The sequence below is a fragment of the Scyliorhinus canicula genome, chromosome 19 (genome assembly GCF_902713615.1).
Source record: "Scyliorhinus canicula chromosome 19, sScyCan1.1, whole genome shotgun sequence".
NCBI classification, from domain to species: domain Eukaryota; kingdom Metazoa; phylum Chordata; class Chondrichthyes; order Carcharhiniformes; family Scyliorhinidae; genus Scyliorhinus; species Scyliorhinus canicula.
This window is the reverse complement of record NC_052164.1, coordinates 32,055,756-32,081,071: the sequence shown is the minus strand read 5'-3', so window position 1 is coordinate 32,081,071 and position 25,316 is coordinate 32,055,756. Positions and strand designations below refer to the sequence as shown.

At 43.6% G+C, this 25,316-nt stretch overlaps 1 protein-coding gene across 1 annotated transcript in view; it reads right to left on the bottom strand.

Moving 5' to 3' along the window:
* Positions 1–14,096: 14,096 nt before the first annotated feature.
* hrob (homologous recombination factor with OB-fold) overlaps positions 14,097–25,316 on the bottom strand; it is a 107,882-nt gene continuing 96,662 nt past the window's right edge. The window contains exons 9-12 of the mRNA XM_038779803.1: positions 25,039–25,124; positions 23,794–23,916; positions 20,564–20,771; positions 14,097–14,583 (exon numbers count right to left, since the gene is read on the bottom strand). Coding sequence (XP_038635731.1) covers positions 14,528–14,583; positions 20,564–20,771; positions 23,794–23,916; positions 25,039–25,124 — 473 coding nt within the window. The 3' untranslated portion in view covers positions 14,097–14,527. The remainder of the gene's footprint in view (positions 14,584–20,563; positions 20,772–23,793; positions 23,917–25,038; positions 25,125–25,316) is intronic.

The window sequence follows — 25,316 nt, the reverse complement described above, 5'->3', positions numbered from 1 at the left end:
AAGGAGAACCAGTGGGTGTGATTTATTTAGATTTCCAGAAGGCCTTTGGCAAGGTGCCGCATAGGAGACTGTTAAATAAGTTAAAAGCCCATGGTGTTCAGCACAAGATTCTGGCATGGATAGAGGATTGGCTGACTGGCAGAAGGCAGAGAGTGGGGATAAAGGGGTCTTTTTCAGGATGGCAGCCGGTGACTAGTGGTGTGCCTCAGGGGTCTGTGCTGGGACAACAACGTTTCACAATATACATTAATGATCTGGAAGAAGGTACTGAAGGCACTGTTGCTAAGTTTGCAGATGATACAAAGATCTGTAGATGGACAGGTAGTATTGAGGAAGCAAGGGGGCTGCAGAAGGATTTGGACAAACTAGAAGAGTGGGCAGTGAAGTGGCAAATGAAATACAATGTGGAAAAGTGTGAGGTTATGCACTTTGGAAGGAGAAATTTAGACATAGACTATTTTCAAAATGCGGAAATGCTTAGAAAATCAGAAGCACAAAGGGACTTGGGAGTCCTTGTTCACGATTCTCTTAAGGTTAATGTGCAGGTTCAGTCGGCAGTTAAGAAGGCAAATGCAATGTTAGCAATCATGTCGAGAGGGCTAGAATACAAGAGCAGGGATGTACTTCTGAGGTTGTATAAGGCTCTGGTCAGACCCCATTTGGAGTATTGTGAGCCGTTTTGGGCCCCGTATCTAAGAAAGGATGTGCTGGCCTTGGAAAGGGTCCAGAGGAGGTTCATAAGAATGATCCCTGGAATGAAGAACTTGTCGTATGAGGAACGATTGGGGACTCTGGATCTGTACTCGTTGGAGTTTAGAAGTATGAGGGGGGATCTTATTGAAACTTACAGGATACTGCAAGGCCTGGATAGAGTGGACATGTAGAGGATGCTTCCACTTGTAGGAAAAACTAGAACCAGAGGACACCATCTCAGACTAAAGGGACGACCTGTTAAAACAGAGATGAGGAGGAATTTCTTCAGCCAGAGGGTGGTGAATCTGTGGAACTCTTTGCCGCAGAAGGTTGTGGAGGCCAAATCACTGAATGTCTTTAAGACAGAGATAGATAGGTTCTTGATTAATAAGGGGATCAGGGTTATGGGGAGAAGGCAGGAGAATGGGGGTGAGAAAATATCAGCCATGATTGAATAGCGGAGCTGACTCGATGGGCTGAGTGGCCTAATTCTGCTCCTATGTCTTATGGTCTTATAATCTTGTAGACTGCTATCAGGTCACCCCTCAACCTCAGTCTTTCTAATGAAAACAGTCCGAGACTATTCAGCCTCTCCACATAACGAATACCCACCAGACCAAGCAACATCCTGGAAAACCTTCTCTGCACCCTCTCCAAAGCCTGCACATCCTCTGGAGTGGCGACCAGAATTGTGCGTAATATTCCAAGTGCAGCCTTACCAAAGTTCTATACAACTGAAGCATGACTTGCCAGTTTTTATACTCAATGCCCCATCCAATAAAGGCAAGCATTCCATATGCTTTCTTGACTACCTTGTCCACTTGCGTTGCCACCTTCAAAGATCTGTGGACCTGCACGACCAGATCTCTCTGACTTTCTATATTCCTAAGAGTTTTGCCATTTACGGTATATTTCCCCTCTATGTTAGACCTACCAAAATGCATTACCTCACATTTGTCTGGATTAAACTCCATTTGCCACTTCTCTGCCCAAGTCTCCAACATATCTATGTCCTGCTGTATCTTCTGACAACCCTCAACACTATCTGCCACTCTACCAACCTTGGTGTCATTCGCAAACTTACTAATCAGACAGACTACATTTTCCTCCAAATCGTTTTGTATACTACAAACAACAGAGGCCCACGCACAGATCCTACCTTCCATTCAAAAACACCCTTCTACTGCTACCCTTTGCCTTCTGTGACCGAGCTAGTTCTGTATCCATCTTACCACCTCACCTCTGATCCAGTGTGACTTCACCTTTTGTACTAGTCGGCTCACAATATCCTTCGTTATCCAAGGACCTTCCCATACTTATCCTTCGTTCTGTCAGGAACATGACTTTCCTGAATCCTAATCAACTGTCGCTTGAAAGACTCCCACATGTCCCATGTTGCTTTACTATCCAACAGCCGCACTCAATCCACATTCTTCAATTCCTGTCTAATTTGGTTATCGTAATTTGCCTTTCTCCAGTTTAGCACCTTAACGCGATGGTTACCCTCACCCCTGTCCAAAAGTACCCTAAAACGTACGGAATTGTGGTCATTACTCCCAAAATGTTCCCCTACTGAAACCTCAATCATCTGTCCAGGCTCATTCCCCCAATACCAGATCCAGTACTGCCCCTTCCCCAGTTGGACTATCTACATATTGCATCAAGGCGGCTTCCTGGATGCACCTTACAAACACTGCCCCATCCAAACCCCTAGCATTAAGTGAGTCCCAGTCGATATAGGGGAAATTAAAATCCCCGACCACAATAACCCTGTTACTTTTCCACCTATCCAAAATCTCTCTACCTATCTGCTCCTCTAACTCTCGCTGGCAGTTGGGGGGCCTGTAATAAGTGCCCAACATGGTGATTGCCCTCTTCCTGTTCCCGAGCTTGACCCAGATTGCTTCATTGTATGAGGCGCCCCCCCCCCCCCGAATTTTTTTTGTAGTTTGTCATTTCCACCAAGAGACTGATTGTATTAGGGCAAATCTGCAAGTTGCTTAAGAAAGAAATGGCTGGAGAGGTTTTCACAACCCGTGCTTTCAAGCATCGGAAAATTTCATTTAAAAACGCAATTTTAAAAACTGAAAGTTGCCTCTGCAGCTGGGGGCAAAGAAGCTGAAGATTGAAAAACGCAATTAGCGTGCATGATGCCCACCTTAGATACCACAGGCAGGCATCCATGGATAATATTTGTTTGAACTAAGCCTCAACCATCAACAGAAACCAAAATCAAACAGTAATCAACAGAATTATCACTGCTGAAACTGACCATCTGGGAACAAAAGCCAATTATACATTGATCTATTATTCCGAAATGTCAGCGAAAACATTTACTGACATGTTTCAGCTCCTTATGGTGTGGCCGAATGTTGCTTGCCCCCTGACCCCTGCCATTTCGCCACCATGGGTCGAGTTACCTCTGCTGATGCTATTCATACATCCAGGCCAAAGAATCCCCAAATAGAATAGACAGATCACTCCTAAAGCAATTTAGAAACCCGCATTCACCACACAAATAACCGAGGGGTAGAGGTGAACTCGCAATTTTTTGAATGTAGGTTACCGATACTTTCTTTACGTTCGATCAATATCCCTAATTCAAAAATGGAATCAAATCTGTAATAAAATCAGACAAGCTAGAACAGATAGATCTTGAAATACCAAGAATCAGCAACCAGTTAGGAAAAGGGGCTTCCTCTGCAATATGAACTCTGCAAAGTCTGTCTTGCTTTAAAGCCACCATGGCACCTTGTTAAAGGCAGTTTCGGTCCACTGTATTAATGAGAATTAAAAACATTGAAGAGTCTATTCTGTAAATAGAAAAAGGAGCTTTTAATGGAGAGAAGAAAGTGGCATGGTAGCACAGTGGTTAATCCTGCTGCCTCACAGCGCCAGGGACCCAGGTTCAATTCCGGCCTTGGGTGACTGTCTGAGTGGCATTTGCACTTACTTCCTGTAGTTTTCCTCTGGGTGCTCCGGTTTCCTTCCCCAATCCAAATGTGCACAGGTTAGGTAGGGTTACGGGGAATGGGGCGGGGGTGTGATCCTGGGTGGGGTGCTCTTTTGGAGATTCGGTGCAGAATCGATGGGCCGAATGGCCCCCATCTGCACTGCAGGATTTCATTAGTCCCCACCTCACCTCTTAAAGCAGGTATTGATAGGGTTAGATAAAGGTGTAATACACACGACATAAATTAGTTGGCATGTTTCTGCCCTTTGATTTGTGATTTGTCTACACGTGTGGGGAACTAGAAAGTTCAAGTTACCAAAAACAGGAAATTGCACTACTCATTGGCTCCAAGTCATTAGCAGTTACATCACTAAGGTAATCACATTTTAACTGGATGCTAACTACTCATTAAAAGACCTGACTTTGCCTGAAATCAACAGACTTTTACATGGGCAAATAGAATTGTGCATCAATGGGGTGTGAACAGCTGATTGATACTTGATGATCTGATTTTGCCCGAAATCAGCAGGGCTAAGCACTTCCTGTACTGCCCAAAGTAGATGGCAGTTAGTAAGTTCTAAACTGTGCCTTTGTAATAGATTGGTATGGTACAGACATATTGTTAATGTTCATTGCCCAATATACACTGCTGCTTGTTGATGTGCAAATGGTGAGGTCTATTTGTTTCCTGGGCATAGGAAAATCACTAAAGGGCAGTACTTTCCAGGCCACTGCCACATTAGATAGCAACACTATGGGATACATTTTACATTTGATGCCAACTTTACAGCCAAGCTCCAAATTGTCTGCCTTTGCACAATATTTCAATTAATGTTTTCACATGGCAGAGTTCATTGTTGACCATGCCATATCATTAAATCTGCCTCGGTAGCTGCCATATGTTCAGATCAGCTTGGTAGAGAAGGACTTTCCACTGAAAGAATCATTAAGAACATTTAAAAAAAAATTCATTTACAGGATGTGGGCGTCGCTGGTTAGGCCAGCATTTATTGGCCATCCCTAGTTGACCTTCAAAAGGTGGCGGTGAGTTTCTTTCTTGAACTGTGCAGTCCCAGGGGTATGGATACACCCACTGTGCTGTTAGAGAGGGATTTCCAGGATTTTCCCCCTTTGAAAGTGAAGGAACGGCAATATATTTCCAAGTCAGGGTGATGAGGGACTTGGAGGGGAACCTCCAGGTGGTGGGGTTCCCAGGTATCTGTTGCTCTCGTCCTTCTAGATGGTAATGGTCATGTGTTTGGAAGGTGCTGTCGAAGGAACCTTGGCAAGTTACTGCAGTGCATCTTATAGATGGTACACACGGCGGTCACTGTTCGTTGGTGGGGGAGGGTTTGACTGTGGAAGAGAGTAATCAATCAATCAGGCTGCTTTGTCCTGGATGGTGTCGAGCTTCTTGCGTGTTGTTGGAGCTGAACTAATCCAGGCAAGTAGAGTGTATTCCACTACACTCCTGACTTGTGCTTTGTAGATGGACAGGCTTTGGGGGTCAAGAGGTGAGATATGCACCGTAGCATTTGAGCCTTTGACCTGCTCTGGTAGTCACAGTATTTTGTAAAATAAATTTAGAGTACCCAATTTTTTCCCCCCCCCAATTAAGTGACAATTTAGCATGACCAATCCACTTACCCTGCACATCTTTTCGGGTTGTGGGGGTGAAACCCTTGCAGACATGGTGAGAATATACAAACTCCACAGAAAGACCCCGAGCCGGGATCGAACCCGGGTCCTAGGCGTCGTGAGGCAGCAGTGTTCACCACTGCACCACCGTGCTGCTCTCTGGTAGCCATTAATATGGTTCGTCCAGTTCAGTTTCTGATCAATCGTAACCCCCAGGATGTTAATTTTGGGGGATTCAGTGATGGCAATGCCATTGATGTCAAGGGACAGTGGTTAGATACTCTCTTGTAGAAGATGGTCATTGCTTGGCACTTGTGTGGTGCGAATGTAATTTGCCACCCCAAGATTGGATATTGTCCTGGTCTTGCTGCATGTGGACACGGACTGCTTCATTATCGGAGGAGTCGCGAATGGTGCAGTCATCTGCAAACATCCTCACACTTCTGACCTTATGATGGAAGAGAGGTCATTGATGAAGCAGCTGAAAAGGGTTGGGCCTAGGAAACTACCCTGAGGAACTCCTTCAGTGATATCCTGGAGCTGAGACGATTGACCTCCAACCACCACAACAATCATCCTTTGAGCCAGGTGCAACTCCAACCAGCAGAGTTCCCCCCCCCCCACCGATTCCCATCGACTCCAGTTTAGCTAGGACTGCTTGATGCCATACTGGATCAAATGCTGCCTTGATGTCAAGGGCAGACACTCCCACCTTACCTCTGGCATTTAGCTCTTTCGTCCATGTTTGAACCAAGGCTGTAATGAGGTCAGGACCTGAGTGACCCTGGTGGAACCCAAACTGAGCTCCCGTGAGCAGGTGAAGTGAATCGTATTGGCTGAAGACTGATATCTGTGGTGCTGGAAACCTCCAGAGACCAAGATGGATCATCCACTCGGCCCTTTTGGCTGAAAATTGTTGCGGATGTCTCAGCCTTATCTTTCACACATATGTGCTGGGTTTCTCAATCATTGAGGATGAGGATGTTTCTGGAGCCTCCTCCTCCAATGAGTTGTTAAATTGTCCACCATCATTCACGGCTGGATGTGGCGGGACAGCAGAGCTTCGATGTGATGTATTCGTTTAACTATTACTTGCTGCTCATGCTGTTTGGCACACAAGTAGTTCTGTGCTGTATCTTCACCAGGTTGACACCTCAATTTTTGGCCTGATGTTGCTCCTGGCATGTGGTCAAAAACAAAACAACAAAAGAGTAAAACCAACATCTGCAAAGAAAATGGAAACAAATGAGGACAGAAGCAACGGTCTGAATTCATAGAATCCCTACAGTGCAGGCCATTTGGCCCATTGAGTCTGCACCCACCCTCCGAAAGCACCCTCCCTAGGCTCAATCTCACTGCATTCCCACAATCCTGTAACCCCACCTAACCTAACCTTTGGGCACTAAAGGGCAATTTAGCATGGCCAATCCACCGAATCTGGACATCTTTGGACTGTGGTAGGAAACCGGAGCACCCGGAGGAAACCCACATCGGGGAAACGTGCAAACTCCACAGTCACCCAAGGTCAGAAGTGAACAAGGGTCTCTGGTACGGAGAAACAGCAGTGCCGCTGTGCCACCAGACTTAATATGGAGTATGAAAAACTGGAATGTGCCTAATTGGAAGAGGAGGTGCTCTTCCTTGAGTTTCATTGGAAAACTGCAGAAGGCAGAGGACAGAGAGGTCAGCCTAACTGAAAGGTGGGTAATTAGAATAACACGCAACGGGAAGTCTCAAGTGTCATCATTGCTGACTGAACGGAGGTCTCCACAAAGGATGTGGAGATGCCGGCATTGGACTGGGGTGAGTACAGTAAGAAGTCTTACAACACCAGGTTAAAGTCCAACAGGTTTGTTTCAAACACCAGCTTTCGGAGCACTGCTCCTTCCTCAGGTGAAAGAAGAGGTACGTTCGCTTTACCGCAAGCCCACGGATAACCTCGCAATGTTCCACTTCTCCAGCTTCCACCCTAAACACATTAAAGAAGCCATCCCCTATGGACAAGCCCTCCGTATACACAGGATCTGCTCAGACGCGGAGGAGCGTAACAGACATCTACAGATGCTGAAGATGCCCTCGTACGAACAGGATATGGCGCTCAACTCATCGATTGACAGTTCCAACACGCCACAGCAAAAAACTGCACTGACCTCCTCAGAAGACAAACACGGGACACAATCGACAGAGTACCCTTCGTCGTCCAGTACTTTCCCGGAGCGGAGAAACTACGACATCTTCTTCGCAGTCTTCAATACGTCATCGATGAAGATGAACATCTTCATAGATAGAATTTACAGTGCAGAAGGAGGCCGTTTGGCCCATCGAGTCTGCACCGGCTCTTGGAAAGAGCACCCTATCCCCATAACCCAGTAACCCCACTCAACACTAAGGGAAATTTATCACGGCCAATCCACCTAACCTGCACATCTTTGGACAGTGGGAGGAAACCGGAGCACCCGGAGTAAACCCACGCACACACGGGGAGGATGTGCCGACTCCGCACAGACAATGACCCAAGCCGGAATCGAACCTGGGACCCTGGAGCTGTGAAGCAATTGTGCTATCCACAATGCTACCGTGCTGCCACCTTGCCAGGGTCATCCCCACAGCCCCACTACTTGCCATCAAACAACCACGCAACCTCAAACAAACGATTGTTTGCAGCAAACTACCCAGCCTTCAGAACAGCAACCACGACACCACACAACCCTGCCATGGCAATCTCTGCAAGACGTGCCAGATCATCGACATGGATACCACCATGACACGTGAGAACACCACCCACCAGGTACGCGGTACATACTCGTGCGACTCGGCCAACGTTGTCTACCTAATACGCTGCAGGAAAGGATGTCCCGAAGCGTGGTACATTGGCGAGACCATGCAGACACTGCGACAACGAATGAACGGACATCACGCGACAATCACCAGGCAGGAATGTTCCCTTCCAGTTGGGGAACACTTCAGCAGTCGAGGGCATTCAGCCTCCGATCTCCGGGCAAGATTTCTCCAAGGTGGCCTTCAGGACGCGCGACAATGCAGAATCCCCGAGCAGAAAATTGTAGCCAAGTTCCGCACACGAGTGCAGCCTCAACCAGGACCTGGGATTCATGTCGCATTACATTCAGCCCCCACCATTTGGCCTGGGCTTGTGAAATCCTACCAACTGTCCTGGCTTGAGACAATTCACACCTCTTTAACCTGGGGTTACCCCTATCTCTGGATCTGTAAAGACTTAATTACCTGCAAATGCTCGCATTCTAAGCGTTATCTTGCATCTTTGAATTTGTCTATATATGTTTATGGAACATACCTCTTCATTCACCCGAGGAAGGTGCAGTGCTCCAAAAGCTAGTGTTTGAAACAAACATGTTGGACTTTAACCTGGTGTTGTAAGACTTCCACAAAGGAGCCAGTCTGTTCAGTCTCCTCCATGTTAAGCCAACTACACCATGAACATGTGGTTGCAGGCGGCTTCAGCAACTGTGGAATTGCCGATAATATCGAACACTGACTCTTTCTATTTCTGACCTTCCATTGGAGGGAATGCCTTGGAAGGAGCTAAAGATGATTGGGCAGAGAACACTCCCCGAGGACTTCCTTCTGCACCGGAGAGGATTTGCCTCCAAAAACCAGAACCATTTTCCTTGGTGGCTTCATAACTGACACAAAGTGTAAAGCACCTTTAAGACCCCTGCTGATGTTACCTGTGAGTATCTCAAAACCCCAAAGGATAACTTGAAACATTAGTTCTTTGTGGTATATTTTTGTTTGGAATAATGTTTGCAACCATGTACAACCCAATGAGGAATCAGTCCAGTCATTGTGTAAACAATAAAGAATATTTATTAAATGAAGAGAAAAACACAGAAAAGACTAATACACACTATGATAGTCAAGTATATGAATAACTGACGTCCAGTGGTGGCGATGGAGTGAATGGTCTCACAGGGCAGCTCCGGTTCGAAGGCGTTGATTTGAGCTCTTTTTACCCGAAAATGGGGGAATATTGGCAGGAAAGTGAAACTGAAGCAATGGAGGAGAAGCTCCCCTCCGTGAGTGCCATGTCTGCTGGTTATCAGACCTGGCAAAAAAAAAAGTGGAACTGGAGGAGACTGGTGGAGCAGTAGCAATTGGAAAGATAGCAGAAGGGAAAAGGTTGTCTCCAAGTTGGAAAACCCCAGAGGGACAAGTTAATGCAGTTTATTAGAGAGGAGTTCTGCCAGCAGCGAAAGGAGATGCAGGAAGACCGATCAAAGGCCATCGAGGGAGCGGTAGCACCCTTGAAAGGATCGGTGGAGAGTAGAGAAGTGTCTGGAGGAACAGGGGTTCGCTGATCCGGGAGATGAAGGCGATATCCATCCGCAGTGATCGGGTGGTGGCTTTAGAGGTGGAGGTGGAGCTCCTGGGACATCTTTGCAAGTCTCTAAGGGCAAAGGTAGAGGAACAGAAGAACAATTCCAGAAAGCACAATCCTGTGCATCATTGGCTTGCCCAAGGGTGCGGAAGGAACGAGTGCTACGAAATATGTCTCAAGGATGCTGACGGGGCTGGTGGTTGAGAGGGTGCTGGACAAGGCCCTGGAGGTGGACAGGGCGCACAGGTCCTCAAGGGGTGCCGGGTTCAACAAGGCCAAATTGGTTCTATACCGAAGGCCTATCTGGTTTGGGGTACCGTACCTGCCGAAACAGTGGGTCACTTTTGAAGGCCAGAGTACTATTTTGAAACTCCAAAGGAGACCAATAACTTCATTAGAGACCATAAACTGGGGGAGAACTGAACGTTGATGGGAGATGGAGGAGCTGAACAACAGATATTGGAAGATGCGAGTAGTGTGTGGGCCAGAGGGTGGGGTGATTTTATTTGTTGTGATAGTTTGCTAAGGGGCAATAAGTTTGTAAGGGGCAACTGCCCACTTGCCATTTGTGCGTTTCTTTTTTTTGGAGGGGGTGACCGGTGGTGTTGGATCTGCCTGTTTGTGTGGGGGAGGGTGGGGTCCACAGGGATCGTTTGCACAGACCAAGTAGGGAAAGGTGGGGGAAGGGGTAGATAGGAGGAGCCATTGGGCAGAAGCTGCTGCGTTGGCAGGTAATGCTGCTGAAAGGAAGTGAGGTGGGGAGGGGATGCGACGTGGCAGTATTGGAGTAGGAGCAGGGTCATGGATGGAAAAGAGGTCCCTATCAGATGGGCTGATTTAGGACAAAATTAAAGGAGGCAGAATTGGAAGGGGAGGATGCAGACAGTAGAGGGGAATAGAGGCGCGGTCCTTTCGGCGAGGTTCGTAACATGGAACATACGGGGACTGAACATGCAGGTGAAGAGATCGTAGATCTTCGCGCCCTTGAGGAGCTTGAAGGCGGAGGGTGGTCTTTCAACGGGAGACACATCTCCGGGTGAAGAATTAAGTTAGGTTGAGAAAAGGATGATGAGTGGGTCAGGTATTTCACTTGGGATTTGATTTCAAGTTGGAGAGTGGCCATCCTGCTGAGCAAAACAACAGGGTTTGTAGGTGTCTAGGAAGTGCAGGACACAGAGGGGAGGTGTAGAATAGCGAGCAGGGTGTTGGTGGGAATGCTGATGGTGGTTATCTCTTCCTGGTGCAGCATAGGCACAAAACTGTCTTTTAGAGGAGAATATCTGCAATCTGCCGTGGCTCTAAATATTAGCTGGAACAGACCTCCTTGGCTCAAATCAAAGATGGCTGTTGGATGGAGACTAATAATAATCTTTATTAGTGTCACAAGTAGGCTTACATTAACACTGCAATGAAGTTACTGTGAAAAGCTGCTACTCGCCACATTCCGGCACCAACCCTTTCACCCTCAGAATCAATCTGGTGAACCTCCTCTGAACTGCCTTGAATACCACATGTCCTTCCTCAAATAAAGGAGACCAAAATTGGACACAATATTCCAGATGTGGTCTCAATCACCCTATACAATTTCAACATCTCCAAGTCAAGACACGTCACAGATAAGTTAAAGAGCTAGCTGCTGGGAGCAGGCTTTTAGGTAAAGAATGGTTTGGGACAAAATTACCCTTTTGCAGCAGAACTGAAATGTGATGTGAAATTGCGCCTAAAGCACTCAGGAATCCTGGAAGAAGCAACCTCAAAAGGAGAGATTGAAATCCTGTGAGGTGGGCCATTGTTAATACCGTCCAAGTAGGACCGGCCTTTGGAGAAATCTCCCAAGGAGAAATCAAAGGTGAAGCTGGGAATCCCTCAAGAGACAAGTTGAACAACAGTTTTTTACTTTATGTTTAATGAAGCCTGGGTGAGTTCTTGCGAAATCCATGGACTCTGTCTTGGTTGAATCTGTCATTTACTCCATGGTGTGCTCAACTACAATTTGTCTGCTAATTGCCGAGTGCCTCATACTTACCATAAATATTACAGCACAATATACATACTGTAAATTGTTTTTCTTTCTGAACTTTTATAGTAAAGTTTGTTTTAATGTCTGTTCAAAACCCAAGGAATCTTGTGGCGTTATTGCAAAAGCAGATTCTTGAATCTGAACCTTCATCTACCTTAACCAGATCTCACCCCATGTCACGAGTCTGGCAAAGGATAATAAGCTGTGCCATGGAGATCAGTCCTGGAGCTTCAGCTTTTCACAAATTATCTAAACGACTTGGGTGAAGGTATGGCTGCTAAATTTTCTGATGGCACAGGCTACAAAGATATAGATAGATGGAGTTGGCAAAGGTCTGGCAAATGTGAAATGTCCATTTTAAGGAAGCATATTATGTAAATGGCGAGCGGTTGCAGAGCTCAAACTCAGTGGGATCTAGGTGTCCTAGTGCATAAACCACAAAAGGCAAATATGCAGGTCGAGCAAGTAATTAGGAAAGAGAATAGAATTTATTATGAGGGGAATGAAATACAGAAGTAGGGAGGTTATGCTTCAGTTTTACAGGGCACTGAGACCACACCTGGAGGACTCTGTATAATATTGGTATCCCCAGTATTAGTCCCTTTATTTAAATAAGGATGGGAATTAATTAGCAGTTTAGAGAAAGTTTACCAGGCAATGCCAGGCATGGTCAGGTTGCATTGTCTTATGAGGAAAGGTTGTGGAAAGGGCAGAGATGGAGACATTTTTTTCTCCCAAAGTGTAGAGTGTCTTTGGAACTCTCTCAAGAGGTAGTGGAAGCAGAGTCACTTTGTGGCAGATAGATTCTTGATAAGCAAGGGCCTGAAAGATTATCACAGGTAGGCAGGAGGTTACAATCAGGTCACCCATGATTTTATTGAATGGCAGAACAAGCAGGCTTAATGGGGCGAGTGGCCTACTCCTGTTCATCATTCATATGTTTGAGAATGGATCGTACACTCTGCACTTCTGGCTGAAGATGCTACACATGCCTTGTCCTTTGTACCGACATGCATGGCTCCTTCATCATTGAATATGGGGATGTTTGTAGAGCCTCTCGTCACCACCATTCATGATTGGGTGAGACGGGACTTGAATCTTTGGCCTCATCCATTATTTATGGAATCGCTATCAGGGCTATGAATGCAAATCTTGTGTCATAGCTTCAACACCTCGGTATCATTTTTTAGGAATACCTGGTGCCGTTCTTTCCCATTTATTCCATTAAGATTTTACTGATTCAGGTTTTATTTGCATGCTTATAGGTTATGCTGACTTTGGCTTCTGTTCATCCTCTGGTGCTTTAGACTTCCCAGGTCTGGAGGATTGGAGCTTTATTTTTAGGTTTATGTTACATTAATGAGCGAATATTCTTTAGTAAAATCTCCAGGCCTGAAGGTGAGAGCGAAGTTGAGAGCTTTGAAGAATGAACTTAAGTTTCCAAGCGTTCCAAGAACAGATTCAATGGCATACATATACAGACAAGCAGCAGAAGCAGAGAAGAGGAGAGACATGCAGGATAAGCAGAAAGAATATGTTGGTGGCAATGATCAGACCATGGAAGCGCAAAACAAATGAGGCCAGTCAATTTTTGCTGGGACGATGTGAATGTGTTTTGCATTATTGGAGTAAGGATAAGGAACTCATTTCTGAAAGTGGAATTCACTCATTGGTGTATAATCTGGATCTAACATTTGATGCAAAAGATTGACCACCCCATATAACCTGACAGCTTGCTCGTTATCCATGAAGCACATTACTCTTTGCCCTTAATAGCACAGACATCAATTGGAAATTCGCAAACCAAGCTTGGCAAGGCAGGTCTTGGGTTTAAGCCCAGGTATTGAAAACCAGAATGGCTGGAAGTTGCAATGATATGCACACACACTGACCACTAGCTGGTGCTATTACCCTAAATGTCAGTCTATCTAGCAGTGAAATTGCTTTGCAGCTGCAATGGTTTTGAGCTTCAAGACCTAGCCATACAAAAAACTTTAAACTTAAAAGGAGCTGACAGAACAACAGACGGTATTCTCAAAACCGATGTGAACAGGTCAAGTTAACATTCATTGTTCGTCATTACGTGCACCTCTGTTAATCTCAAATACATAGAACAGCTGAAGTGACAAACAGAAAATGAGGCAGGCAAGGCCCCAGCTGCTAAGTGGAGTATTCGGAAGAACATTTCAGTTATGAAAGCTCCAGTTCACCTTGCCTAAAGGCAAATGGGTCTCCAGCTCAATGAATGTAGAATGGCACTGGAGTCCAGAACAATACCCCTTACAGAAGCAGAAACTACAGAATAAGGAGTCTGGAAAAGAATTACAGAACAGTAGAATTTGTGACAGGATCAATTAATTTTAATTTACTGTTAATTCAGAATTTGGTCCACCAATAAAGGCTCCAAGTATTTCTAAGTAAAAGGAACAAAAATATTTCCAGCAAAATCCATATTTTAATTAATGTCCAAAATCAGCACTCTTTTCTCATTTAGTATACAGCAAAAAAAAAACCCTCCGGCTTCAACTGAACAATTACAAATTGTAAAGTAGATTAACACTTCAGTTCACTTTACAAGCACTAAAAGTATATTTTACAGTAATGCAGGATTCTGTTGCAGTACATCTGCATAGTGGCCTCACCTCCAAGGTGGATTCCTAATCCAGGAGAAGACGTCTCTTCCCTAAATGGAGGTAATATCTGGTCCTAATTTAAGTGATTGCGGTCTCATATTAATCCAATTCCCAGTGGACATGGAAACAGACTTGTAGCTCACAATTATCGGCTTAAGCAGAAACAAAACAAATAAATAATAAACCAGCCTGGATTAAATTCCATGTTTCGCACAGGGACGTCTAATGAGGCTCTAAAGAGGGGTGAAAAATTCCTCTGGCAGTTCAGCCATCAGGCAATCAAGACCATCTGCAAAAGAGAAGTGAAATTTCAGGTAAATAGATTATTTCAATTTCAGGTTAAAAACATACATAGGAAATAAGCAAAGTATAATTCATAGATTTCTGCAACGACACCAGAATAAAAATGTATTTGCCTAATGGCAGAATAGTCACGGAAAAGTGAATATTTGGGCATATACAGATGAAAATGGTTTTAACTATTTTGTTGATGAATTATATTCATAAATTCCTTAAACCCATACCAGCAAACAACTTTGGACCTTGAGGGAGAATGGTTTGTATTTAGATGACAAATGGGCGAAGAAGGGCACACTACAATGCAAAATAAGAGTGAAAAGCACAAACAAGATGCCAATTACTTCTAGCACAGATCCTTATGGCAATGAGAAAGTTGCAATTGGAAGCGAATAGATCGGCAATTATCTGCTTGGCAGAATAAAATTAAGCAGGAATGCCTAGACCCACAGACAGTTAGTCATTCATTGATTCTACAAGAAGTAGAATTACTATCTGAAGTGTTTCTGAAGATCAACAGCCTTGAAAGGTCAGTAAAAAAAATCTACAATTAAAGCAGCATCTATTCACAATTGTGCAAGGTTTTGTGTGCTGCTATAGAATCGCTGCACTGAAGGTCGTACAGGTGTTCCTGCTGGTTTCTCCCACTGAAGTTTATGGTTGTGACCATTGTTATTACAAAAGGTGGTGCCATTGAAAAAAAGGCTTAACTGTTCTATTTTAACAGCTAAACTAACTCACACCTTTAACATCTAGAACCTTCCACAGGACGGGGGGAGGAATAAAAGAGGGAAGAGACAGGGAACAGGAGAGGAGAACCGGGGTGTGGGGGGGGGGGGAGGAGGCAGGGAAGTGATAGCCGGAAGGAGGGCACGGGAAACGATAACAAACTTGGCATCTACAGGAACACAGAACAAGGGGAATACAGGCGAAAGATGTGAGGAACGGCTGAAGCAGAGGTGAGCACGAGACGACAACGAGATCCATCCGGGAGAAGCAAGTGACAACACCAGACCCATTCGAGTATTCCCACTGTAATTGTTTCTCCGGCACCCAAATGTATATTTACCTCCCCAGTCTCCAGTCTCCACCCGCCCCCCCCCCACAAACAGTTGCCTACTTATGTATTGCAAATAATTTTGCCAGTTGTACAGAGTTGCTGCTGTTAAGCTGGTGCATAATACACTGCCAGTTATTTTCTTATTACTTTTTTTTGGTATGTTTGTGTGCCCCCTTCTCTTATACATCTAGAACCTTGAGGCATAATCAAGCAACAAAGAGTATTTGAAAATATTCAGAGGGAATCCAAAAGCTTGGCCAATGAGGAGATTTGGGGGGGGGGGGGGGGGGGGGGGGATATGGGGATTTGGAAATTCTAACAAGCTTAGATGGCTGAAGCGATGACCATAAATGATGTAAACAGTGGGGGGGGGGGGGGAAAGAAAAAATCTCTGCAAAGGAGGCTTATGTTGGGTTAACACTTGGTCACAAAGAACATAAGCCAGGGGCTATGTTTGCTATCGAGGGCAATCCTGGACTAATAGAAGTTTTTGACAAAGGGACAATGAAGCTCAATAGCAGTGTACGTAGCCTGATAATGGATGGCTGAAAGAACAGTGCACCATATATGATCAAATTTACATCTCAGGGAGCAATGACAAAAGCCATATTAAGAGATTGAGCAACATGAAAGTAGAAAAAGGTTTTTCTGGAATATGGGTATTGAAAAACAGATGAGGAGTGGCTGAGAGATTAATGGCTGCAGAAGTTCTGTGATAAAGGGAATGCCAAAATGACTTTAAAAAAAATTCATTTACGGGATGTGGGCGTTGCTGATTCGACCAACATTTATTGTCCATCCGAAGATGGTGACGAGTTGCCTTCTTGAACCACTGCAGTCCTAGCAGTGTAGGTACACCCAGAGTGCTGTTCGGGAGGGAGTTCCAGGATGTTGCCCCAGCGACAGTGAAGGAGTGGCAATACATTTCCAGCCCCATTCTTGGGCTCCTTAATAAAATAGTGTTGGTGAAATGGTCATCAATTGATGGAGTTGCAAACTCCGAAACACTAAAGATTCCAGAAATTCCAGAATCCCATGCAATCACATAATCATAGGAGGAGGTCATTTGATCCAGTATTTGTCCCCCACTGGGCCTGCGCCACTATTTGTTCCAACAGGGGATAACCACCTGCTTATATCCGCTTGGTACAGGTTTGTCACCCAGCACGAAAGAGATATCATTGCTAACTATGTCAAAATCTTTCAGAACGTAATAAACTTAAAGTAGACCCGTCTTAACCTACTTTATGTAAATATAGACTCAATTTTCCATCTCTTCAGAACTATAATCTCTCATTCAGATAATACCCCAACAAATTCTACATATACAACTTTATGATTGTGTACCCAGAACTGCATCCAACAAGTTAGTAGCCTGCCCAAATTCAATATTTGTTTCCTTCCATACCTCTCAGGTCTACAAAATTATGAGAGGTATGGACAGGGTGGATAGCAACAAGCTCTTTCCACGAGTGGGGGTGTCAATTACAAGGGGTCACGATTTCAAGGTGAGAGGGGGAAAGTTTAAGGGAGATGTGCGTGGAAAGTTCTTTACGTAGAGGGTGGTGGGTGCCTGGAACGCTTTGCCAGCAGTGGTGGTAGAGGCAGGCACGATAGCATCATTTAAGATGCATCTAGACAGATATATGAACGGGCGGGGAACAGAGGGAAGTAGATCCTTGGAAAATAGGCGACAGGTTTAGATAAAGGATCTGGATTGGCGCAGGCTGGGAGGGCCGAAGGGCCTGTTCCTGTGCTGTAATTTTCTTTGTTCATTTATGGTCATTAATCTCAGCTGCATTTAATCTTTGTTTATAATCAGCACTCAACACTTCAAAAGATTAATAAATTAGCACCTCTAGAAATCTTTGTTCCTCCATTTTGTTAAACAACGTACAAATTTAAAACATGTATATATTTTACTATTCTTTTCTCAATTGCACTAATTTATGATTCTCTGCTTTGTACACTGTCATATACACACCTTCGAACTAATACCTCACAATGTTCCTCAGTTTGCTATTCTCAGAAAACAATACACCTTGTACCCGTAGTCCAAATTATATATAGAAATGGAAACCTCTGGTGCAGACCATACCCACATCCCTCCTATCTGAATATAATCCATTAACGCTTGTAGGTTTACACTTGTTAGCTGTCTATTTGTGCAGCCACATCTTCCTCAGTACCATCTGCTTACATTTTCTTCACAAGTATTAATGTGGCACCATGTCAAACATTGTGCTCAATAATGATCCAGTTCAATGTAGGTGGGCAATACTTATTTTCTTCAATTTGACAAAAGCACAATGGACTGAAACCAAGCTACACCGATTTACTGTGATATCTAGTTCCAGCAGGAACACGTTGTACACAAGATGCAAAAACCTGCATGAACCGGAGATTTAATGAGACAGACATGCTCTTGAAAGGAAGTGAAGTTCTTTACGATTCTCAGAAAGGAGGGTTAAAAGAAAATAATGTTATGGAGAGATTCACAAGGTCACTTAGAAAATCTTCCTATTTCCCATATGGCCAGTTTGGCCTTGCATGCAGCTGGTAAAGGATTTCAAACAGACTAGAATCACACGGAAAGCAGACAATTGATTTCCAAAGCTATTATTTTTATTACCAAGTGTTTTGAAATACATGTTCTAGAAAAGAAAATGAGAGCACTTAAATACCAAATGACAGCATATGTTTTCATTCTTAAATGATTTCACTTAATACAGGATTATATGCACATGGGGAACTGAAACTTCAGCATAGTTATTGCCCAAAATAGGCCGGATTAACACAAGATATCTTTTTCAAGCAGAAAACCCGTCAGATCTACTTGTCACTGACAGCAGGGGATGCTGTTTCGCCATTATATTTAATACAGGAAAGAAACAGCATCTTTTGTCTTGCTTAGCTGTCTTCTCTTTGATCCAATAAACTAATTAATTACACTTTTTCAGTGCCTTTAATTAAAAAATACATTCAGGATGCTTTATTCAATCAACTTCTCATATTTATAACCAAATGTTATATATTGGTGACCCCCTTCACATATATAAAGAGATAAATGCACATAGGAACATGAATTGAATATGAATATAATATTCACAGAATTAGGAACATAATGCTTATGGAAAACGTTCAAACTATTCCAGATAACATGCCAGCTGAGTAACTTCTGCATGTTCACTCTTGAACATGACTAAATTACACACATTTTTAATTACTATCAAGCACAGTACATTATGCAACGGTTGCGGTGCAGATTCAGGCAATGGCAGGATAAAGTTTTGGTTCTGTTGCCGATTTTGATGAGTGGAATACTATCCCACCAGCATCACTAATAACAGTTGCCAATTCTGCACTGGAGACGCCAATAATGTTGCCCTCATTAATATAAAGTAGTATTACTTTTCAGAGTCGCCAGGTATCAGATGATACCACCACAAGCTTCAACCGTATATTGATCAAAGACCCAACAACGAGTCAGTTAGTTCAAGTTCAATAATGGTATATTTACACACAAGAGTAACTCACACATGCAACATAAAAACACTACAAGCTAAACTACACCTAACACTACAACAACCTGTACTTAACTTTCAGGCATCCGGCTTTGGCAGAGGAACAAGGCCTTTGTGCGGTTCTGGAGTGGCTGGGTCTGGAGAAGTAACTTCGGTTCTGCTGGGCTCATCCGTCTGGTAACGATCATTGATCTTGAACTTGCTTCTGGTCGGGGTGCTGCAGTTGGCTTCAGGTATAGGCTGGGCTGTTGATTGCCGGTGTGCCAGGGCCAAAAGAGATGGAACACATGGCAGTGTCTCTCTTTATCCTTTGGGGTTTTGCGCTCTTTTGGGCGGTCCTTAGCTTTGGACCCAATAATTTGGCAGCCTTCAATTACTGCCTTCGATTTGAGCCAATAAAGGGACAGGTGCCTTGTTGGCTGGGCGTGTCCTGAGCGGTCATTGACCTTGGCTGTTTGGGCTTCCTGGGTGAAGGGAGTGGCGCCGATGTGTCTGGAATTGTATCCGATACCCGAGTACCAGTCCTTTGTCCTGGGGAAATTTGTCATTAGAATGCAAACTGGCTGGGGTTTCGATACTGTCTGGTACTCGGTTAGCAAATATACATTTAGGCTCTGGGTTTGCCTGAATCCTGTATTGGTCATATTTCCCTAGAGTCTTTGCGAGTATCCATGTTTCTTTTGGAAGTGGCCATCCCAGATGGCTACAGTTCTAAATAAGGCAATGCATACAGCACTAGTCACTTAAAATGTTTGAGGAGTTTGTTCCAACCTACTAATACACTAGATCCACTATTATGCTGGCTCTGGAATGGGCTCGAGAATAGAGAAAGCAACTCCATCTGGTGAAGGGATAAATTCTTCATTCAGCATGAAGCTATTAATAATATATTTTCTATCAGATGTTATTTAATTCTTAATGGAAATGCTTTAAACAATGGTCAGATCTTTGCAGTGAAGAGCTAATGAATTAACACAAAATTGATAATGAAACCTCATGTCAAGGAAATAAATAAGTAACTGCAGGAGTTCCAACAACTTATCAGCTTGAGAATCATGTTTTCCCACAGTAATGCTGCACTGCTGGCATTTAAAACAATACCCAACTCATCAAAAAGGCAGCAAACTGCTCGATCTTAAACACATGAAGCTTAATTTGAAAAAAGATTTTTCATAAACAACGGTTTATTAGGAATCAATGAATTATTTGGCATGATTCATTTTATGGATTTTAGGAGCTCCATTATGGAATTAGTGCTTATGCAAGTATTTTGTTCAAGATCATCTTGGGACAATGCACAATTCTGAAGCTTACCCTGAACCAATAACGAGTATTTATGTCATCTGTATGCAAATGATTGAAACACGTTCCAGGTACATCTGACCTACCTGCTTCCCAGTCTTCCTCACAATGTTCTGGCAATGCAGCAGCTTTACATACAGATATTTCCATGCTTTCCTTCCCCGTACTATAAGGGAGTGTCTGAGAATCCCATGATGTAGCGGGTGTGCAGAAATTTCGGTTTGTGATCAAAGAATCACATCTAGGTTCAGAAGGAGACTTGGCCAGCCAGTCAAAGGTGTGTGCAATGTGGTTCTGAAAATAAGGAAAATATTTTAAATTAAATTGCCCTCAAGGTGAAATTTCTCCTGGAGAAAAACTCCACTCACCAAGATGAGGTCGCAACACCAGCTGTTGGGACAACTACCTGAATCATTCAAGACCTCTACATAAAGATATCATGCAAGCAGCGCTAGGGGTTCAGATTTTGGACATGACGGCTTCAAAAGTTGAAAAGTATTCCTCAAAAGGGTCCCCCAGCCAATTTATCTTCGCTGGCCTAATTTGTTAGTTTATCAAAAGGCCTTGGCTTACCACAAAATATATTCACCTTGTTGCTGCTGATAGTTCCATGCAGGTAAATGCTCTGCTAAATGTGTTACAAGTCTCTGAAGCATAATTGTCAGGTCATTATGATTGGTGTGCAGTAAGATAATTGATTTGAAACAATGTAAAGATATGCAATTTTGAAATTCACCCTGAACCAATTAAATATCTTGCTCTTTATATGTAAATGATTTAAACACCCAAGTTGCATGGTCAGGACAACGACATGCAGCAGTGTAGACAGTATAGATGAATCTCAATGTGACAGTCCAGATGAATCTCAATGTAAGTAACAGTCCAAGTAAAGGTAGTCACCATTGTCCCAGATGACCATAAGTTATTTTCCCCTTTGGAGGGGGGAGAGCTGGCTTGTGGTGATTTAACCTGAGGATTGCAACACCTCAGACGAGGGACAAGGTTGAGAAGGTCTTCATGAATAACCTTAGCCGGTACAGGAATTGAACCCGCATTGCTGGCCTTGCTCTGCATCATGAACCCCCAAGTGAGCTAAGCCAGCTTACAGACAAGGCAAGTATGGAGTTTTTAGGCAGTCAGCAGCAAACACTACATCTACACTGCTCAGAGTAAAATTTGGTGGCTGGTGGGGGGAGGGGGGAGAAAGAAAACAAATGAAGAACTTGGAACATGGGCAGCACGGTAGCATAGTGGTCAGCACATAGTGGCTTCACAGCACCAGGGTCCCAGGTTCGGTTCCCTGCTGGGTCACTGTGCAGAGTCTGCACGTTCTCCCTATGTCTGCATGGGTTTCCTCCGGGTGCTCCTGTTTCCTCCCACAGTCCAAAGACGTGCAGGATTGGCCACACTAAATTGCCCTTGGGTGTCCAAAAAGGTTAGGAGTTATTGGGTTAGGGGGATAGGGTGGAAGGAAGGGCTTAAGTGGGTCGGTGCAGACTCTATGGGCCGAATGGCCTCCTTCTGCACTTTATGTTCTATGTTCTATTATTAGGAATGAGAACAGCATTTACAGCATCGTATGATTGTACGTCAACACATTTATGTAAGGGAAATAATGTTTAACAAAAGAACCAACTCCCAACCAATTTGAGGTTGTAACCAGCAGGGTGGGAGAGAGAGAGAGAGAGAGAGAGAATAAGTGGGCATAATATGATTGGATTTTCAAAATACATTCAATTGGGTGCCACACAAGACATCACACAATATTAGGACTCATGGAATTGAAGGAAATTGTGTGCACCAACAAGAACAGATAGCAGAAATAAATAGGTCCTTTTGGATGGGGCAGGCTTTATCTCACGAGACACTGCAAGGATAGTGCTTGGGTCTCGGCTACTTAGTCGACATCAATGAGTCAGATGAAGGGACGAATGTGTCCAAGTTTTCCGACTATAGAGTTAAGTAGGAAATCAAGCTTGTGGCGAGGATGCAAAAGTTAATATACAAGATAATGGCTCAGGAGTTGGCGGTAACATGCTAGCATGAATTAAATTGGCTAATGGACAGGTAGTAGCAAATTGGCTTGTGGTAACTGCTGGAGAGCACAAGAATTGGCAGTGGGGTCTCAGCTTTACTATATATTAATGACCTAGAGGAAGCGGCTGAGTAATGTAATCCATTTTGCTTATGAGCCAATGCTAGTCGGGAATATAAGCACCAAGGAGGACATAGAAGTTGCAAAGAGATAAGTGAGTATGCAACAAGGATGCAGGTGAAGTGTATGTTTAGAAGTGCAAGGTTATTACTTTTGGTAATAAGAATGGAAAAGCAGAGCCTTTTGGTTTTAGTCACAAAACTTTTAAAACTTGATATTCAGAGACTCAGGGATTCAAAGGATTGAGGAAACAGGCAGGAAAATGGAGAGATCATATTCGGAAGGGGCCATATGGTACTCCCCTGCACCTATTTATAATGTTATGTTTTAGCCAGCAAAGGGAAATATTACAGGTTAAATAAAAGGGCAAGAATGAAGCAGGTGGAATAGAATAGGGAGAAAAGTGTGAAGTTCTCTGGTACGATAAAAAAAATAAGTGTTAAAAAAATCTAGTAAAGCAGAACTTTGTTTTAAATTGGTGGGAGACTGGGAAATGTTAGTATGAGGGATCTGGGTGTCCTTGTACACAAATAATGTTAATATATGGATATAGCAAGCAAGTAGGAAAGCAAATGGCATATTGGTCTTTGTATGAATTGGAGTAAGAAAAAAGGTCTTACTGCAATTATATAGGCCCTTAATGAAACCATACATGCAGTACCATGTACATTTTTACTGTCTTAAGAATGTACTTGTCTCAGGTGGAGTGGAAAGATTTAGTAGACAGATTTCTGGAATGAGGGAATATTGGAAAGACTGGGTCTATATTATCTAAGTGAATGACTTGAGAGGGGAAAAGATGCAAGCACACTACGTTCAACATGTCAGTACAAGTTACTTTTCTTTTTTAAGATGCCAATTCCCGATTATAGTGCAGAACACCATTAAAACTGGGAGAGACAAGGTACACCACAAAGTAGTGATTAGTTAACAGCATGGGTTTCAACCGCTTTAAGAGTACAAGTGACAGGAGACTTGGCAGATAGGGCGTTTCATAGCAAAAGAGTTCTGGAAATAAAAGCTAAGCTCCTCGGGGCAGGTTTGTTAGCAATCTCAATGTAGATCCACTCATGGATACAGTGCTACTACTGGCCAGTTACCTCTTTCACACAGTACTGCAGCATCTACTCAGTTGCACGAAGTACATACTAATATTCTTACCTGGGGACTCTGTACCAGCTGGTAACGAATACATTCACTAGCATCTTGTGGATAAATTCTTATCACGTTGCTTGGTGTTATATTCAAATAATGATTTCTCAGTGATGGAGAAAATACACCAACCTAAAACCAGAAGTAAAAATGCTTGTTAGTGCTGAGAAAATGGTCTTTTCAAGTTCAGAAATGACATTTAGACTCATTACAGACAAATCAACTGAGGATTATTTACATCCCATAGAAAGACAAGCCAAACCAAAATTGTTTAAGGTGCATCTGTCAGATATTTAACTATTTTGGGAGATACACCTGTAAAAATATATTATATTTTACTTAGTTGACAGCCTAAAGCACCACTGATCAAGATTTATATATTGTATAGGTATGTATATGATCGCAACAGCTAACATTAGCATCTACACAGGTGGCAACATCATATTCTAGTGTACTGCTAGTGCACAAGCAGTGTTAACTGCTTTATGACAATTAGAAAGACAGCTAACCCAAGTTAGCTGTTTCTGTGACCAAGCTACACTGCCAATCACAAAGCTCTCTCTCCCAATGCTACTCAGCAATGTTTCTGGAGTTGCAGCACGAGCTAGCCATCTATCAAAGCAAAATGATCCTAATTAGTTGACAGGCAGCATCAGATCACGATTCATCTTCTAGCATTATGGTCAGCATGGTAGCATAGTGGTTAGCACAATTGCTTCACAGCTCCAGGGTCCCAGGTTTGAATCCCGGCTTGGGTCACTGCCTGTGCGGAGTCTGCATGTTCTCCCAGTGTCTGCGTGGGTTTCCTCCGGGTGCTCCGGTTTCCTCCCACAGTCCAAAGATGTGACGGTTAGGTGGATTGGCCGTGTTAAATTGCCCTTAGTGTCTAAAATTGCCCTTGGTATTGGGTGGGGTTGCTGGGTTGTGGGGATGGGGTGGAGGTGTGGGCTTGGGTGGGGTGCTCTTTCCGGGGGTCGGTGTGGACTCGAAGGGCCGAATGGCCTCCCTCTGCACTGTAAATTCTATGATTCTATGATTCTAACGGCCAACATATGGACCAACAGAAATTGAAATGCAATGAAGATTCGTCCGATAATTGCCCGAATTTCTGTTTTTGCTTCACTAATGTTAATCATTCACTGAACGTTAAACTCACATTGGGCACAACTGGCATTATCTGCCCAAGCCATAATGCGCCCCAATAACATTCTACAGTTGGCATTGATACTAAGAGTTAAGTATAGAGCTAATAACCTGTTTCAAGAGAAGCACTGTTCCAGCCTTTAGATTGTTCACTTGTTCAATTAGAAGCTGTCTGTGAATGGTGCCTTGCATTTCTCCTGTGCAGGTAAACAGAAAAAACTAAGTTTCAAAGAAACAAATTTCCAGCAGCCATCAAATGCCAAACAAAGGACTTTATAGCCTCCATCATTTATAATGCTCCAATTGTACAGATGCCCCTGGAAGGCCTTTAAGCGTGTTTATTCTTTAATTTTTCTAAGGGGGAATAGAAAGCAAGCAGATAGTTCTCA